Below are 18,583 nucleotides of genomic sequence, written 5' to 3'. Positions count from 1 at the left end.
CATTAAACGCATGAAGGGCGTCGTGGATGGGATCACACTAGTGTGGTGCGGATTTTGTCGAACCACCTTGTCGGACTGCGCCCGCGCGGTCTTTTACCCTTGATCTTCCCTGTCACGAATAGTCTCTCTAAGCTATCCGGTGTTTTCCGAGCAATATGACCGAAGTACTCGAGTCCGCGGCGAAGGCAGAGTGTGTACAGTCTAGTCTTGATCTGCAGTTGGTCTAAGATAGACGGATTGCTTCTCTTCGCTGGCCAAGGTATCCGGAGCATAATGTTCTTAAATTCAAATTGAAAAAAAAACCTTATGATTTTCAACTGTCAGCATAGCGTACATAGCAAAAACATTTTTTTTCTTCTAAAGGTATTATTTTATTGCAATCCGTACGTAAGAGGTACCAGATACATTTAAAGTAGTTGCTCAAGCTTTTGTCATTGTATAATGATGTTCAACGATTGTAATGTTTTGTGTATGCGAATGTAACTAGTAATACATACCGTAGAACGATCTTTACCGCATATTCCGACATCATTAAAATTAAATGTATCATTAACTAAAAGCCCGGGAATCTATTTATGTAGTTTAAAAACGGTGCAGATGTGTTTTTAGATTGGCTTGATTAATGTTTAGTAGTTCATATTATAATGGTTTTTTTATTTGTAACAGCTCATTGCTAGAGAAATCGTTTATGCTTTTAGTTTCGTTGTAATGCTGTGAGAGCTTTAGAGAACAGACTGAACTAAACGCGAGGCTGAATTAAAATAAAAAAAATCAAACTTATTTTTCTTTAAATTGCGTTTTGACGGGTGAATGAGTTCACTGTACACCCGGTGTTAAGTGGTCACTGTAGGCTTTAGTTTTAACTGTTAGGCTTTTTAACGTCATGACGTGATATGAAGTCGGAATCTCGCTTGTATTCCATGACGACTTTGTCCGCTGAGTTTCTCGGCGGATTTTCTCAGTGGGTTGCGTCTCCGATCCGGTGGTAGATTCTGTGAAGCACTGCTCTTATTAGGACCAGTGTTCCCAACACTCCCGGTTTGAGCCCCGTGAGCTCATTTACACGTCAAGGGGAAGCTGAAATAGCCTCTCAAGGCTATCAACAAAGGTAAAAAAAGACGACTGTTTGCACTTTACGGCAGAAGTGCGCATTTTGGTTTCCCTTCTTAGCATTTATTAACTATGATATTCGTTTCAATTGTGTTTCATCTATTTCATGGGAAGCATTTATGAATTTAATCATCATAAGTCTGTACTATTAAACGTAAGTTTTAATCTTAAATCTGAATAGTTGTCAGTGCTTGTTTTGAGTCCGAATCGATGGTTAATTTTCAATAAAATTCATTTTATAGTATCTGTCAGTTCTCGTAGCCACTAAAGAAGAGAGCCGTTTATCTATATATATGAAAATGAATTGCTGTTCGTTAGTCTCGCTAAAACTCTAGAACGGCTGGACCGATTTGGCTAATTTTGGTCTTGAATTATTTGTAGAAGTCCAGAGAAGGTTTAAAAGGTAGATAAATATGAAAATGCTCAGAATATAAATAAAAATAACAATTTTGTTTTCCCTTTGATGTGTGGAGACACGGACGTCGGACGGATTCCTTTTGTTTGTTTTAAGTTTATTTTACGCAAAAGTTTAGGTCTTTTATTTATCGATTGAGGCACAACGAAGTTTGCCGGGTCAGCTAGTTCGCTAATAAAACCAAAGTAATGGCAAATTGATTAATAACAAGTTTGCCAAATTATTAATGAACGAAGATTAAACAGAATCAATTAATCCCTCCATTAGCCGAAAATGAGCCTGTGTGCCTGTTCGTGACCACTTAGCCATTAATGGGTCTTGCGTAAAACGCTTACCTCGATACTTACAAACGAATCGGGGTAAAACATTAAGTTTTGCAAACTGTTTAGTGCCATCGTATTATCGACCTTGAATGTATTTAGAAAGCTCTTAATGTTGTTAACGTAGGACGTGTTAATCGTAAACTTTTTAAATATCTTGAGTGGTTATTATTTATTTTCTATATTCACGAATCGATACAAAAATAAGAAGTGTTATAAGTGTGATAATTAGAGCCACGTTAACAATTTTGTACTAAGCGCAGTCTTCTACCCTTTCTAACCTTTTCATTTCTGGAACAAGTTGAAATGTAATATAAATTTTATTTTTATTGTTATTTTTCTTCTGTCTGTTCGAGTGATGAATGTTTTAATTTTTTATTTTTTCTTGTACCTTGCTCGAAAGATATCGTTACTTTTTGAACGAACGAAGATGACAAAAATTGTATGACAAAGACAAAGTGGACGTAGTTCTATTGAATTTGACGTAAGTCAATTATAATGCGTTATGTCTATGTCTAATAAGATAAAATCTCAATTTTAATAATGTTCTTTGTTTTTTTCAATTTATTGACCAACATTATCTTCGTAAAATGTTCCCTTGATATCACTAATGCAGAACTAACCTATTTATCTCAACGTTTGACTTTAAACGAGTGTCGCCTCTTACTAACTACATTGTATGCAAAACCTTACAACACATCAGATAAGTTGATTTCGATTCCCAAATCTATACCAAATAAGGCGACTTGTCTTAAACTTCTACTAGAATGGAATCGTGGAGATGCTGACTTAAGAGATAATGAAAAATGTCATGTTGATGTGGCACATATAATGCGCAAACTAAAAAGAGATGATCTAGCAGATTGGTTAGAAAAATCAGTATTCAAAAACCTAGCTAAAGATGTTAATGATACTTTGAATAACGCTTTTAGAGCCGATTCTGGAGGACAGCTAAAGAAGAAATTGTATTTGGGAGATAAAGGCATTGAAGACGAACATAATTGGAGTGTATTTGAATACTTTCTGGCATTATTTCTCGTAAGTGTTGTAATTATAGTAATGATAAATTTATATCGTTTATTGACTCTTGTTTGTAGAAGAGACGAAAAGAAGAAGCCTGATGAAGAAACAATAGATCTTCTCAGTCGTGGATCGGAAAGCGATCAAGAAGTTGTATTTGATTATAATTTAATTTATAAAAGAGATAAAAAGATGACTGAAACTCTACAAAGTGATTAATTTAAAATATCGTGTTCCACATTTAGTCTTAGTTTACTGAATAAATGGATTGTTAAGTGAATAAATCCTACCTAACAGATTTCATTAAAAAAATCGAATGTTTGAACCGAAACTAAGTGATGATATTTTAGACCTAACAGAAATAAATGTTGTTACTGTAGCAATATTTTACTGAATGTACTATTTGAGTTATGTGAGTGTAGTTTTAATTGTTTTATATGTATAATTAATATAAAATAGTGACAGTCATATCGATGTAACAGTAAAGAGAAATTCAAACACTAAGCTTTTTCATTCCACCACAAAAGAGCTATTTGACACAAAGCTGATCTATTGGAAGTTTAGAAACTATACTCATTAGATATTTTAAACTGCTCAGAAGATTATATTTAATTATATTTGTGACGAGGAAAAGTAAAGGAAACAAACGCTCATTAGATTATTTAAATGACTCGCAGACGTTGTAGGTTTTAGGCCCTCTAATCTTCTAATTACAAGTCGAGTCACCTGTAACTGAGTCAAAATCTCGATTGAACACTGTCCCTTGGCTAACTAGCCGCGTGTAGGATTGCGCACACGCAGCCATCGCACGTGTCATCGGGTCCGGTCCTCGATAAGCCTCATTAGGGGACAGGCTTAACTTCATCAGTTGATATTGGACTCCGATGCGGGGGACTCGGACGATAACTGTATTTTAGTATAAAGTTTACGTTTTTTAATTTGCCTTTGTATTACTTTGTAGTTTTCTATATTGCTTGATTATATTAAGCAACCGCTTTGATTGTTTATTATATTTAATTGAGTCATTAATAATTAAAAATTAATTCATGGCTTCACATTTAATTTAGGTCAACAAAATGTGATATTTATTAAGATTGTATGTAGACAGGATGAGCAGAAAATGTCCTATACTGGAAGTTGTCAATTTGAAGATGTTTTACTTCCCATTCTCTTTGGGCAGTGTAGGCATTATTAATGCATCGTATAATTTTATCTTGTGTGTGTAATAGATAGTAAATGGCTTTTAAGTTAATATCCATATTTGTTGTCGCAAATAGAAGAACAGGCGGCACATGGTCACCAATAATGCCACGGGCATAACTATCCCGCTGCTTACCATCGTTCTCATGATTAAAAATATTTAAACCAGCTATTAGAATGTTACTACGTGGAAGAGGAAATGCCACGACCGGGACTTGTGGCAGGATTGTGGGGAGGCCTATGCGAAAGCAAAACAATCTTTGCCGATGTCAAATGCTTAGAAAAAATAACATTAATATGTAATTTTTTACTATTAATTAGAAATTACAGTTACATTTAGAAAAATTTGATATTAATGTAAATTTTCTAAACATTTGACATCGGAAAATATTGTGTTACTGTTAAGTATGTACCGAAATATGAATTAAGGTCGTTAATAAAGGCTTCTTTATTAGAATGCTAACAGCTGGATCAGTACTACCTATTAACACCCACGTTTTCGATTTAGCTAAATCGACATTAAAATAATTATGGTTCAGTAGAACTTGTTTGTTTACAGTACATTTAATGATAGTCGTATCTCTGATCAAATAATAAAGAAGCAATAAAACTTTCGTACCCCAAAGCGAACTTAATAGAAATTAACATAAACTAGCGATCTAATATTAACGGTTCTTTATACGTACGATAGTATAACAGTATTTGAAAAGCTAGTTATGAATATTGATGGAGAAAATATGTATGTAATTCAATATTTATCCTTGCCGTATTTATTTTTGTTTTGATAGAAGACATTAAACCTGTGTAAAACTGTATGAATAATTATTCGCTGGAAATTACAGAATGAATGAAACTACTGATTCTTGCAACGACCGCTCTTTAGAAGCAGCTAAAACACAAGCAAAGTTAAAAGGTCTGCTTTAAGTTTTTTAAATAATCAAGCATATTAATAATTTAAACTAACGCACTTATTAGGCTGAAAGGGGTATAGTACTCCACTATTGTTGTCGGAGCCCATAGGTCATTAACATTCCGACGCATTTTGATTTGTGTTCCGGAATACTTACTAATTGTTATAAACTTTCATTAACATACTATTTATTATTAAGCGGCTTATTTTCTACGATTTTTAGTTTTAATGAATTTCCCATATTTCAGCGCTATTGTAAGTGGCTCGAACACATTCAGTTTTCAGTCCAACAGCTCCTTTGGGAAGTGCCAGTTATATAATAGTGTTTAAAACTGTAATACTGTTACTGCCAGTCTGATAGGGTCTTGTGAGTTAACGACATTTGAGTGATCCACAAGATTTGCAAATAAATTATGAACATATTTTAAACGTCCTGCAAATCATAATCTAAAACGATTAAGTATCTATAGCTTGTATTTAAAATTAAATTCTAAAGTAAATTGGATTAAGAGCGTTAATCAAGCGAACGGTTATCTTTGTAGAGACATTTTATGCATAGCACTCAGCACGTGCGCGCTCATTATTAATAGCTATACAGCGACAGCAAGTATTACGGGCATTAGTTATTTTCAAAGTGTTTTAATGCCACTCAGTACTGTATCTAGTTCGCCACTTATAACCCATAGTGTGGGCGTGTATGGATTATTTTAATACATTTCAATCGATTTCCCCTTTCGAGCTGATAAATTGATGGTTTCTAGGTTGATCTGTTATTCCTGATATCTGAGCGTAGGTATTCATTTTATGTCGTTTATAATGAGTATATTGGAATATTACCAGAAACGAAGACAGGCAAATTTAAATTATAAATTTTATAATTTTCCTGTTGTTTTTTTGTTGCAAGCAGTTTAACTTAAAATGTATTAACCACTTCCAATGACTTTGCTCTAAGTTAGGGATCGAAAACGTCATGTCAATGAAATAAATATTCATTGCTAGCTCAGTAGATGTGTCTCCTTTACTTTGGGATGGTATTGTAATTTCGTTTTGGCTGCGGGACTATTTGCGATTCAGCCTTTTAGCGGACCGTTTTTGAATCACTGATAAATACTCTAAGCGAACGTGGTGTTTTAATCAATACTGATATTGCAACTTAAGAATTCTGGCGGATACCACGTTCATAAGGCATTACGGTGCCCACAATTGAGTTGTTTTAAAAAAAAAGAAAATATTGTTTTGTGTTTTTTTTATTGCTTATCCCCAATATCAAGTGGTCACCGAATGACTGCTTCACAGTAGGCTGAATGGTGGTGGTATATACCCGTGCTGGCTCACAAGACGCCATATCACCAGTAGTTTCGCAAATTATAATTTTTGCGAGTTTGGTTTTTATTATCCGATGTTAATGCTTCACCGTGGAAGTCATTCAAGATAATTTTTAAGTACGTATTTCATTAGAAAAAATAGTGTCTGCCTCCGGGATTCGAACACCGACGATTCTCGCTCACGACTCGGTCGTGCGCGGACGTGCTTTCCGATCCGTGGCCCGCTTGCGAGCCGCGTCTCTGAACTCACAGTTGTGCTCGACAGTGTAGTGACCGTGAATACATCGTGCGTACAATTCGGTAGTGCGGACGTGCCGATCCGTTGGTCGCTTGCGATTTGCGTCTCGGAGTCCATTTTTGTGCGCTAAAGTTTTGTAACCGCGAACCCACCTTTTACCAACTGTCTTTTTCAAGACAAAACCAATCGCTACGATCAGGCTTCCTGTGGCACTCACAGGCTAGCGATTTCCTAACCCTTCCCAAAACAACAGTCTTTTTCAAGACTAGACCCCCGCTCGCGATTCTGCCTGCTGTAGCACTATACAGCCCGAGCGGGTTCCTTTCCTTTTCCCCGCCGATTGCCGTTTTCACGGCATAGGCATTCCCCCCCCCTGCTCCTTGCTGTCCTGCAGCACAGGGGGGTTACAAATCCTATCCGGGGCCTCGCCTTTCGGCGAGTTCAACAAAAGTCCCGGGGCCGCCCCCCCTGGGCAAGAAGACCGAAGATGAAAGAAGATTGTGATAGTGTCAGTGACAGTGATTTTGTCGGGTTCCTCCGGGAAAGGTACCCGACAATTAGGGCCGAATATCAGGCATATAGGGCCTCTCGTGGCAATCCCTCCCCCCCCGCGTCCGTCGCCGCGTATTTCAAACGTGCCTCGGAGGCACGCCGCGCGCCCCCCGCCGCCGCGTTAAGTTCGAGCGCACGTTCCGACGATGCGGCTCACATAGCGCCTAACGCAACCCCCACCCCCGCGCCCGCGTCGTTTACGTCATCGCGCGCTTCGTCCGTCGCGACCTCGATCGTTTCGAGTTCAGGCTCCGATACCGAATCGGAGATGGATTTCGAATCCGCGTCAAGCCCCCAGCCTGGAACCTCGGATGGGTTCCAAACCGTAACGCGCGGTAAAAAGCGTTCTCGCGCCGTGGAGTCCCGGAGCTCCACGACGAAGCAAACTAAATCCGCGACCGCCTCCCGCCCGCAGGTAGTCGTGACACCGGAGTCGGACTCCGCTCGCCGCGTAACCCCGCCGCCGCGTCCCAAGCCCGCGCCCGCTCCTAAAGTAGCTGCCCCACCCCCGCTGATACTTCAAGAGAAGACAGCGTGGAATCGCGTGTCTCAGGCCCTTCAGGCCAACAAAATTAATTACACCCATGCGCGTAACGTCGCGCATGGGATTCAGATAAAGGTCGCAACGCCGGGCGACCATAGGGCCCTCTCTTCATACCTCCGAAAGGAGAACATAGGTTTCCACACCTATGCTCTTCAGGAGGACCGCGAGCTCCGCGTAGTGATACGCGGAGTCCCTAAGGAGTTAGACATCGATTACATAAAGGAGGATCTGACCGCTCAGTCCCTCCCGTTAGTTAGCGTGCACCGGATGCACAGTGGGCGGGGCAAGCAGCCCTACAACATGATCCTGGTAGCTCTAGAACCCACCCCGGAGGCCAAAAAGAAGATCGCATGTCTCACGACAATTTGCGGCCTATCCGGGATCTCGATCGAAGCCCCCCATAAGCGTGGCACTCCCGGGCAGTGCTACAGGTGCCAACTCTATGGCCACTCGGCGCGTAATTGCCACGCGCGCCCCCGCTGCGTGAAATGCCTCGGCGATCACGCTACGATAGATTGCGTTAGAGATAGGGAAACCGCGACCGAACCTCCCAGCTGTGTCCTATGCCTTAAGCAAGGGCACCCCGCGAACTACCGTGGATGTCCCAGGGCTCCGCGAAAACGCCCAACCCACCCAGCTCCGCGAACCGTCGGCCCAAAGACTTCGGCACCTTCAGTGCCGAAACCCGCCTTCGTGCCGGCTGCAGTTCCCACGGTCTCGGCGTGGAAAAAGCCGCTGCCGTATACGAAGGCGGGAACGGAAACCGCACCCCCGCCCCCGCTCGTGACACGCCCCGCGCCCCAGCCCCTGCTCGCACCTCGCCCCGCGCCCGCGTTCCGTCCCCCGCAACCCTCTGCCGTCAACAACTTCGCGCTCGTGCGTGACTTCGTCACTGCGGTGAACTTCGACCGTCTGCGATCGTTCGCAGACGCGATACGTAGGTCGGTAACCCCCGAACAGCGGCTCGCGGCCGCATTCGACCACATGGACGTCTACGAGTCCGTGTCGCGTACGTTATAAAAATCTTTACCGGTAACCAATGGCGCAAAAAGGTAGAGAAAAACCGTATTCCCTTACGTTAGCATTCTATAATGCTAACGGACTCGCGCGGCAACGCGATCAAATTTTTGAATTCCTCCGCGATAATCTTGTAGATATTCTATTAGTGCAGGAAACCTGTCTGAAGCCCTCGCGTCGCGACCCGAAAGTCGCGAATTACGTCATGGTTAGGAATGACAGACTCACCGCCTCCAAAGGCGGGACTGCCATTTACTATAGGCGGGCCCTGCACGTTGTCCCTCTCGATACTCCCTCGCTCTCACATATCGAGGCGTCAGTGTGCCGTATCTCGCTGACGGGACACCAGCCGATCGTCATCGCATCCGTTTATCTCCCCCCGGACAAGCCCCTCCTGAGCAGTGACATCGAGTCACTGTTCGGCATGGGAGACTCCGTCATCCTGGCAGGCGATTTAAATTGCCACCACACTAGGTGGAACTGCCATCGTACAAACGTTAACGGTAGGCGTCTCGACGCGTTTATAGACGACCTCACCTTTGAAATAGTCGGTCCCCCAACTTCAACATGTTATCCGTATAACATCGCGCTCCGTCCGAGCACTATAGACCTGGCATTGCTTAGGAACGTAACTCTGCGCTTGCGTTCCATCGAAGCAATGTCAGAGCTCGACTCAGACCACCGACCTGTCGTTATGCAGCTCGGTCGCCCTCACAACCCAGTCACTGTTACGAGGACCATGGTGGATTGGAATAAGCTGGGCACGTGCCTAGCCGACGCCGCTCCGCCAATCCTCCCTTACGGCCCGGATTCGAATCCATCCCCCGAGGACACCGTCGAATCCATAAACATCATTACCGATCACATCTCTTCCGCGATCATTAGATCTTCAAAAGAAGTCGATGTGGAGGACAGCTTCCACCGCATCAGACTGTCCCCCGATCTTAGGAATCTCTTAAGAGTTAGGAACGCGGCAATCCGGGCCTACGATCGTCTTCCCACGCCTTCAAACCGGCTTCAGATGCGTCGTCTACAACGCGAAGTCCACTCCCGCTTAAGCGACGCGCGTAACGATAATTGGCATAGTTATTTAGAACAACTCGCGCCCTCCCACCAAGCATACTGGCGACTAGCTAGGACTCTCAAATCCGAAACTACCGCTACTATGCCTCCCCTCTTACGCCCTTCAGGCCAACCACCGGCATTCGATGACGATGACAAGGCTGAGCTGCTGGCCGATGCACTGCAAGAGCAGTGCACCACCAGCACTCAACACGCGGACCCCGAACACACCGAGTTAGTCGACAGGGAGGTCGAGCGCAGAGCTTCCCTGCCGCCCTCGGACGCGTTACCCCCCATTACCGCTGACGAAGTTAGAGACGCGATCCACAACCTCCAACCTAGGAAGGCACCAGGCTCCGACGGCATCCACAACCGCGCGCTAAAATTTTTGCCAGTCCAACTGATAGCAATGTTGGCTACAATTTTAAATGCCGCTATGACGCACTGCATCTTTCCCGCGGTGTGGAAAGAAGCAGACGTTATCGGTATACATAAGCCGGGCAAACCGAGAAACGAAACTTCTAGTTACCGTCCGATTAGTCTCCTCTCGACGATAGGAAAAATTTACGAACGTCTCCTTAGAAAACGCCTCTGGGATTTTGTTACCGCGAACAAAATTCTCATAGACGAACAGTTCGGATTCCGCTCAAAACACTCGTGCGTACAACAAGTGCACCGCCTCACGGAGCACATTCTGATAGGGCTAAATAGGCGTAAACAAATCCCGACCGGCGCCCTCTTCTTCGACATCGCGAAGGCGTTCGACAAAGTCTGGCACAACGGTTTAATTTACAAACTGTACAACATGGGAGTGCCAGACAGACTCGTGCTCATCATACGAGACTTCTTGTCGAACCGTTCGTTTCGATATCGAGTAGAGGGAACTCGTTCTCGTCCCCGTCAACTGACTGCCGGAGTCCCGCAAGGCTCCGCGCTCTCCCCGTTATTATTTAGTTTGTATATCAATGATATACCCCGGTCTCCGGAGACCCATCTAGCGCTCTTCGCCGATGACACGGCTATCTACTACTCGTGTAGGAAGATGTCGCTGCTTCATCGGCGACTCCAGATCGCAGTAGCCACCATGGGACAGTGGTTCCGGAAGTGGCGAATAGACATTAACCCCACGAAAAGCGCAGCGGTGCTCTTCAAAAGGGGTCGCCCTCCGAACATCACTTCGAGCATCCCACTCCGTTGTAGGCGCGCAAACACCTCCGCCGTTAGTCCCATCACTCTCTTTGGCCAGCCCATTCCATGGGTCTCGAAGGTCAAATATCTAGGCGTCACCCTCGACAGAGGGATGACATTCCGTCCCCATATAAAAACGGTACGCGACCGCGCCGCGTTTATTCTAGGACGACTCTATCCAATGCTTTGTAGTCGAAGCAAACTGTCCCTCCGCAATAAGGTAACTCTCTACAAAACTTGTATACGCCCCGTCATGACGTATGCAAGCGTAGTGTTCGCTCACGCAGCCCGCACCCACTTGAAATCCCTTCAGGTTATTCAATCACGATTCTGCAGGATAGCCGTCGGAGCGCCTTGGTTCCTTAGGAATGTGGATCTCCACGACGACCTGGAGCTCGACTCCTTTAGTAAGTATCTACAGTCGGCATCGCTGCGCCATTTTGAGAAGGCGGCACGACATGAGAACCCTCTCATCGTAGCCGCTGGAAATTACATACCCGACCCAGTAGACCGAATGGTAAACCGTCGACGTCGCCCAAAGCACGTCATTACGGATCCCCCTGATCCATTAACGGTGCTTTTAGGCACCACAAGCACCGGTCACCGTCCTCGTCGAACCCGTCGCTTGCGACGAAGGGCTCGACGAGCGAACTAACCCATAGACACAGCCCACTGAGTTTCTCGCCGGATCTTCTCAGTGGGTCGCGTTTCCGATCCGGTGGTAGATTCTGCGAAGCACTGCTCTTGCTAGGGTCAGTGTTAGCAACTCTCCGGTTGAGCCCCGCGAGCTCACCTACTAACGTTAGGGTGAAGCTGAAATAGCCTCTCAAGGCTATCAGCATAGGTAGGGAAAAAAAAAAAAAAAAAGAACACCGACACAGTCGTATCGCTCAATATGGACGCACCAGGCGTCTTATTATTTAGGATACAGCGAGTATATAAATACGTAATCTAATATATAAAATTCTCGTGTCACAGTTTTCGTTGCCATACTCCTCCGAAACGGCTTGACCGATTTTGATGACATTTTTTGTGCTTATCCGGTATCTATGAGAATCGGCCAACATCTATTTTTCATCCCCCTAAATGTTAGTGGTAGTCCACCCCTAAATTTTTATTTTTATTTTTTAGACAAAATTTTTAATTTCTATTTTTTTATGATACAGCATACAAAAATACATACAACCCTAAATTTTCACCCCTCTACGATCAACCCTTATTTTTTATTTGCTAATTAAAAAATTTAAATTTTTTTGCGAGAATTTTGTTTTTATTTTGTCATGACGTAGAATAAAAAAATTCATATTACTCTGAAATTTTCACCCCTCTATGATCAACCCCTATTTTTTATTTGTTAATTATAAACTTTAATTTTTTTGCCAAGATTTTCATTTTTATTTTTATTTCGTCATGAATTAAAATAAAAAATGTGATGTTACTCTCAATTTTTCAGCCCTCTATGATCAACCGCTATTTTTTATTTGTTAATTATAAACTTTAATTTTTTTTGGCAAGTTTTTTATTTTATTTTGTTATGACTTAAAATAAAAAAAATCATATTACTCTCAATTTTCACTTTTATATGATCAACCCCTATTTTTCCACCCCGATTAATATTTTATTTTCTATGCACAGATCTGCAATAAGGTTGCAAGATGGCAATCAAATTTTATAATTGTAGTACGATAAATTCTTATTCAGAGTTTATAATTTCAAGTTTCTTTAATTATGATTTTTTTTAAATTGAATTTGATCTCCCGCCCTCGCCGGTCGACTACTGATCAACTATCAATTGATCAGCTATCCCCGCCAGGTGTCACCACTCATCCAGCAAACACGTAGTAGGGCGAAGCCGGTCTCCTGTCTTACTTACTCACTATACATCATAGATCACTTAATATATAATTTGAGAGCTATACAATACTATACATTTTTCAGCCATGTTTTTTTGGTTTTATTTGTGTATCAATAGTATGTTCAGTAGGTCTGAGAATCGGCTACTATCTATTTTTCATACCCCTAAGTGAAAAGGGTTGTCCACCCCAAACATTTATTTTTTATTTTAATTTTTTGGATATTTTTTTTGTTTATAATGAGGTATTATGTGGTTAAATGAGGTTTCTACAGTAGAATTTCCCTAGAAATCTTATTTAAGGCAACACAACGTTTGCCGGGTCAGCTAGTATACTATAATTTTGTACTTATTATTAGTGCTAGGTATAAATAATATTAATGACAACCACCTGTATTCATTTTTTGGAAATGTTTTTTAATACGCTCTGTATATTTATTTTATAAATACAGGGTTTATTTATGGTTAAGTTTGTGATTTTAAAAAGAAATAGTAGTACTTTAAGTACTACATATTTAACGAATTTTTTTTTCCTAATTACTTAGCTTACTGTTCGTTTTACCTTTACTTAGTGAAATTCCCGAACCATAATGCATAAAACGCAAAAACACTATCGCATCTTGAAAACAAATCTGTTGCTAAGTAAATAATTGAGTTCACTGAACCTTGCCGATATTCTCACAAATTAAATAACATCACACACGATTGAGGAAATTTGCAATTACAGAAAAATTTCGGATGCACAGATTAGGCGTCTACATCAACTCCATTAAGCGATGATTAGGCATAATCAGTTGTTAACCAAATAACTCTTTACTAATAGTTTCCGTTCGAGGCGGATCTTCAAGAAATGGTAAGTGTCTTTTTCTCACGGTGTTGTAGATACGTTTGGACGGCAAAGGGACAATAAGACTAAGTTGAACAGAATTTTTGACACTGAAAAATTTCAAGTAGTAAATTAATAAAACAATATACAATTTTAAACGAGGTTTGCGAAGAGAACCCAGTGATAGGCTGTGGCTTGGCTTTGCTTCTGATATTGCTGATCTTCATGAGGGACGGTAACCACTTACATAAGCTCGACTTCCTAAAAGTCCAATAAAAAAGGTACTATTCACATCTTTTGGCGTGTTTTATCTAGCGATGATGTTTGGGAGAGGCTTGTGTCCAGCGGTGGACATCTGTGGGCTGATAATAATGTACGAGATGATTTTAACCTAAGTCACGCTGGTTGACGTGGGAACGTACAATAAAATTGGTTGTGTTGTTATGGGCTTAAAATACGGACCCGTCTCTTCTGATAGCAAACACCTACGGGGAGAGAAAATTGAATAATAAATTAACTTTTTTGCGTGGTGTTACCAAGCATAGCCATTCGGATTTTCATAGTATAATATACTTTATAGTAGGATAAAGACAAAAAATTTGGTTTACTATAAAAGTGTTTGTTCGTGGGTCTAATGAGAACAAATTTGAATGTACATCCGGATCGACCTTTAGGTTAAACATCTTCAGTGAGCATCCAATTGGCGTTAATCAACAGATTACTGATTACCACTCGATAAATGCTCATAACTAGCTTTAAAGTAATTAAGCTACAAATTAATGAATTAATACTTTTTTAAATATTTTTCCCAGGGAAATTATATTAGAATAGTGAAAGTTTGAATTAATAGATTAAGTAATTTTGGTAACTATGAATCAGGAGGTGCTCACCTCCTATTCTTTAACTCACTTTAGAATTTAGAGTTCACGTTTTTTACGACGTCTCTTTGAAATTTGGAACTTTTATGTAGTTAATTTTCACCTCTATCTTTTTAGCACGTAATACTAACGAATTTTATTAGTTTTTTTTACCCAAACGTTGGTTATCTAGGGGCTATTCTAACTATGCGCGGACTGGTATAGCTAAGCTCACAGGGCTAATCCGAGAGACTTGTTTCTAACCTAGCTAATACTGCGCGTCAAATTCATCGCATTTATCTAGAATAATCTAGATCGACGAGAACGGTGACCGGTGCTTAGAGATCCTAAAATCACCGAGAATAGATCGGAAAGATCCGATGATAGGACATGTTTGGGCTTTGCGTTGCCCCGTCGCGGCGTCGCCTGGGTTGGGTATGTAATTAGAGGCGACCAAGATAAGAGAGTTATCGTGTTGTGCCACTATTTCGAAGAATTCGAATCAAATTTAGAGAGAGAGAGAGAGAATACACTTTACTGCACACCAAAACACAATTTACATTCAAAAAACAGTCAAAAAGCAGATATATTTGTGCAATAAGCAGTCTTATCGCTAAAAGCGATCTCTTTCAGACATCCGTTTAATTTACAGAAATTCTGGAAAATATAAAAAAATATATGGCAGCAAATTTAATTGCATTTAATTTTGAAATTCGCTTATGTAACTGGTATCCATTCCATATCAGAGCCGTTGACAATAGAATAAGTTCCAGGGGCCTGTTTTGCGTATAAAAACCGACAGAAAGAAAAGTTGGAGAGTAGCAGATGAGCATACAAATTAGCTTTTTCTTTCTTCATCGTGCCGCCGAACAACATTACTAAGGTTACGCTTTGCTTTGCACGCATTGTGTACGCAACACCAAATTCTATAAATATAGATAGCTTAGCTAAAATTGGTATGGCATTGTTTTAAATTACAAATTGTTTGTATTTTTTTACCGCAACTAATTCACTGTACCCTAGCGTGCCTGCCTACTTTGAGAGCCGTTGCATTAAAATACTAGCATTTTTTGTAGCAAATAGATTTAATTTATAAGATTCACAAAAAGCTTAAATTTCATGGAGTCATATTTATTATCCTATATATATACTTGTAACAATACAGTAACTGACAGCTGATAAAAAAAAAAGTTATAACCAAAATCCCATACATTACATCAAAAACCAAACTTCACTTGGAAGCGTGATCATTCAATTACCCGTGATAACTCGTCAATATCGAAGCCTATCAATTTGTCTGTCCGTCCGTCCTACCACTTCATAGCAGTTTTAAGCTCATTTCGAAATTTTACTGGTTAATTATGAACACAATTTACAGTTACATTTTGTGATTTTATTGAAAGACTAGCCGTACTCGCCCGCTTCGCTGGGCATTTAAAAATAACATTATTATTTATTATCATTATTATTAGGGAGTCCAGCACTCATATAAATATTAGCCTATCCATTAAGTACATGTATTTTCTATATGAATACCAAGTTTCAAGTCAATCGGATGCATGGTTCAGTAGTTATAACGCAAAATTTGTAAAAACCACTGTAGATTTATATACCTATATTAGTATAGATATTCTTGCTTGGACAAGGCTCATAGAAGAATGAAGTTGTAGCTTTGTATTTATTATTGTATTTATTTATTTTGATATTTATCAAAACAACATTTTATCATTTAAAATAATAATCGACACAATATCTTAATATTACTAAAGTCGTTATCCACGACATATTATTGTATTTATTTTGTATTTTCGCTTTATATCTTACCTTTTGATCACCAAAGCGCATCTGTCTCCGAGCGTTTCTGGCCACGTTCATCCGGCACAAGAACACCCTGTCTTCTCCATCGGCCGGTGACCTGGTCAACTCGGTTCTAACAGCTTGTTGATCCTGCTTATCTATGACGTCATATACACTATCCCCGTGGATTAGGAGATCTTCCTGTGAACAAAACAATTGCGTTAATAACCGTTTTTTTTTTGTTATAATAATTAATAAATTATGTAACAAATAATATTATAAACGAACGAATTTATAAACTGTTTTGATTAATAATGTTCACCGTCATGTACCACAGAATTTTAATTATTATTGTTATTGCGTCAAATGTAAAGATGAACGATAGGAAGACAATACAAAAAAAATGTAAATTAAATATCCAGATATTTTCAAAATGAAACGTTTAGTACATCAAAATTGTTTCGCGTCTTTCAAAAATTTTTGTAAGGCAAACAAGTGTCTACTGCAAAAACGGAGTATGCGGAAATTGCTATACCCAGCAGTTTTTTTTCCCTACCTAAGCTGATGGTCTTGAGAGACCATTTCAGCGTAACCTTAACTAGTAGGTGAGTTCACGGGGCTCAAGCCTGTCTGTGAATCTACCACCGGATCAGAAACGCCAATGAGCTAATAACGCGTCTGTCACAATTCCGGTGAACTTTTGTGTTCTAAGAAATTGCCTAATTTCGCAAATTTAATTTCTTGCTCATCTAAAACACTACTACGTAAATAAATAGATTTTAGTACCCAATAACATGTGATTTAAATTACATACATATTTTGAGGTGTGAGTAAGAACTAGTAAACGTATTAAGAATCTTTAACGGAACTTATCCAACAACAAACGGTTACAAAACTCGGATAATTTAAATATCTAAAATTTATATCGCTTGCCATTTAAAATTTACATTATTATTTCTCACCCCCACAAAGATTAATATCATTATCGCTCCCGCAATTGGTGTAGGAAGTCCAACACTCATATAAATATTAGCCTATCCATTAAATACATGTATTTTCTACATAGATACCAAGTTTCAAGTCAATCAGATGCATGGTTCAGTAGCTATAACGGAACATCCGTAAAAACCGCTGTAGATTTATATATTAGTATAGATAAAGCAATTTCTGAAATGGAACGAAATTATTTTATTTTAAAACGATTACATAACAGCAGATGTTGATCAAAAACAATAGCGAGACGCAGGAAACAAAGGTGCCGAGTCTAATATTAAAATAATACGGCCTGCGGTCGGCGCACTGATGAAATTGTCGAGGTAATCTCGCTAAGTACACGCCTCTTTAAAAATAAAAGCGTTTGCTTTGAGTTTGCGGCGACGGATTTTGTGTCGTGTTCCGCAATTAGCGTTCTTTGTAATGAGCCCGAATGCTTCACTCAAAGGGAAATGCCCATTTCAGGCCCAAAGTGGGCAATAGATTAGAGAAAAAATACTCAGTGCATTAATTTTGGCATAAATAAATATGCATTTACTTTCTTCCGAATGAGCGCCACTACAGTTTACAGTAAGTAGTTTAAAAAAAGTAGCTCTATTGAAAAAACAAGGTTTTTGATTTTTTTTGAGATATCCAATACATTCAAGAATTTGAAACAGTCCATTTTTATAGTAATACAAACAAACAAACAAATCTTTCCTCTTTATAATATTAGTATAGAGTATAGATTACTTTATTCTATCGTCAATAGTTTTCGCAAGGCATGCGATGTAAAGAATATTTTAGGTGATTTTTTTTACATCTTGGGTTACATTATTGGAGTTTTAGTAAGGATCCCTAACTTTTTTCAAAAAATATTATAGCCTATGTCACTCGGAAATACTGTAGCTCGTAAACAGTGAAAGAATTTTTCAAATCGGTTCAGTAGTTTGGAAGCCTATTCGAAACAAACAAACAAACAAATCTTTCCTCTTTATAATATTAGTATAGATTTTATGTCCATTTTTGGGCTCAGCATACTATGGAGAGTGGGCATTCCCCTTTGTATGGAGTTGGAATAACGGCCCTAGCGCCAAACGTAGGAACGCTGTCCAACTCCATACAAATTAGAGTTAACTTTTACGTGATCGAGAAGTTTAAAAACTCGCACTAAGCACACAGAGCTCTAGCATAGCTACTAGTGAACTCATCGAGTTCTCATTACTGGTGGTAGGGCGTCTTGTGAGCCCGCACGGATAGAGATCACCACCCCGCCTATATCTGCCGTGAAGCAGTAATGCGTTTCGGTTCGAAGAGTGGGGCAGCCTTTGTATAGGTAAGTAATCCAAGAAGAAGGGGCAGCTTTTTTAACAACTGA

The 18,583-nt window shown here is 40.2% G+C and overlaps 2 protein-coding genes across 3 annotated transcripts in view; one reads left to right on the top strand and one right to left on the bottom strand.

Moving 5' to 3' along the window:
* The window catches only part of LOC101741363 (PAS domain-containing protein cky-1), a 172,555-nt gene that overhangs the window by 40,231 nt on the left and 113,741 nt on the right, over nucleotides 1–18,583 (bottom strand). For both annotated transcript variants that reach the window (XM_012694808.4, XM_021351418.3), the window contains exon 6: nucleotides 16,261–16,434. In XM_012694808.4, the coding sequence (XP_012550262.1) occupies nucleotides 16,261–16,434 (174 nt within the window). The remainder of the gene's footprint in view (nucleotides 1–16,260; nucleotides 16,435–18,583) is intronic.
* On the top strand, nucleotides 2,307–3,365 carry LOC110386103 (uncharacterized). Its single transcript, XM_021351419.3, has one exon. It carries the CDS (start codon nucleotides 2,389–2,391, stop codon nucleotides 3,082–3,084), a length of 696 nt encoding a protein of 231 aa, XP_021207094.1. The 5' UTR covers nucleotides 2,307–2,388; the 3' UTR covers nucleotides 3,085–3,365.

Source organism: Bombyx mori, chromosome 7, assembly GCF_030269925.1.
Source record: "Bombyx mori chromosome 7, ASM3026992v2".
NCBI lineage: Eukaryota > Metazoa > Arthropoda > Insecta > Lepidoptera > Bombycidae > Bombyx > Bombyx mori.
Note: the sequence above shows the minus strand (reverse complement) of the source record. Positions and strands in the feature narration are given on the sequence as shown.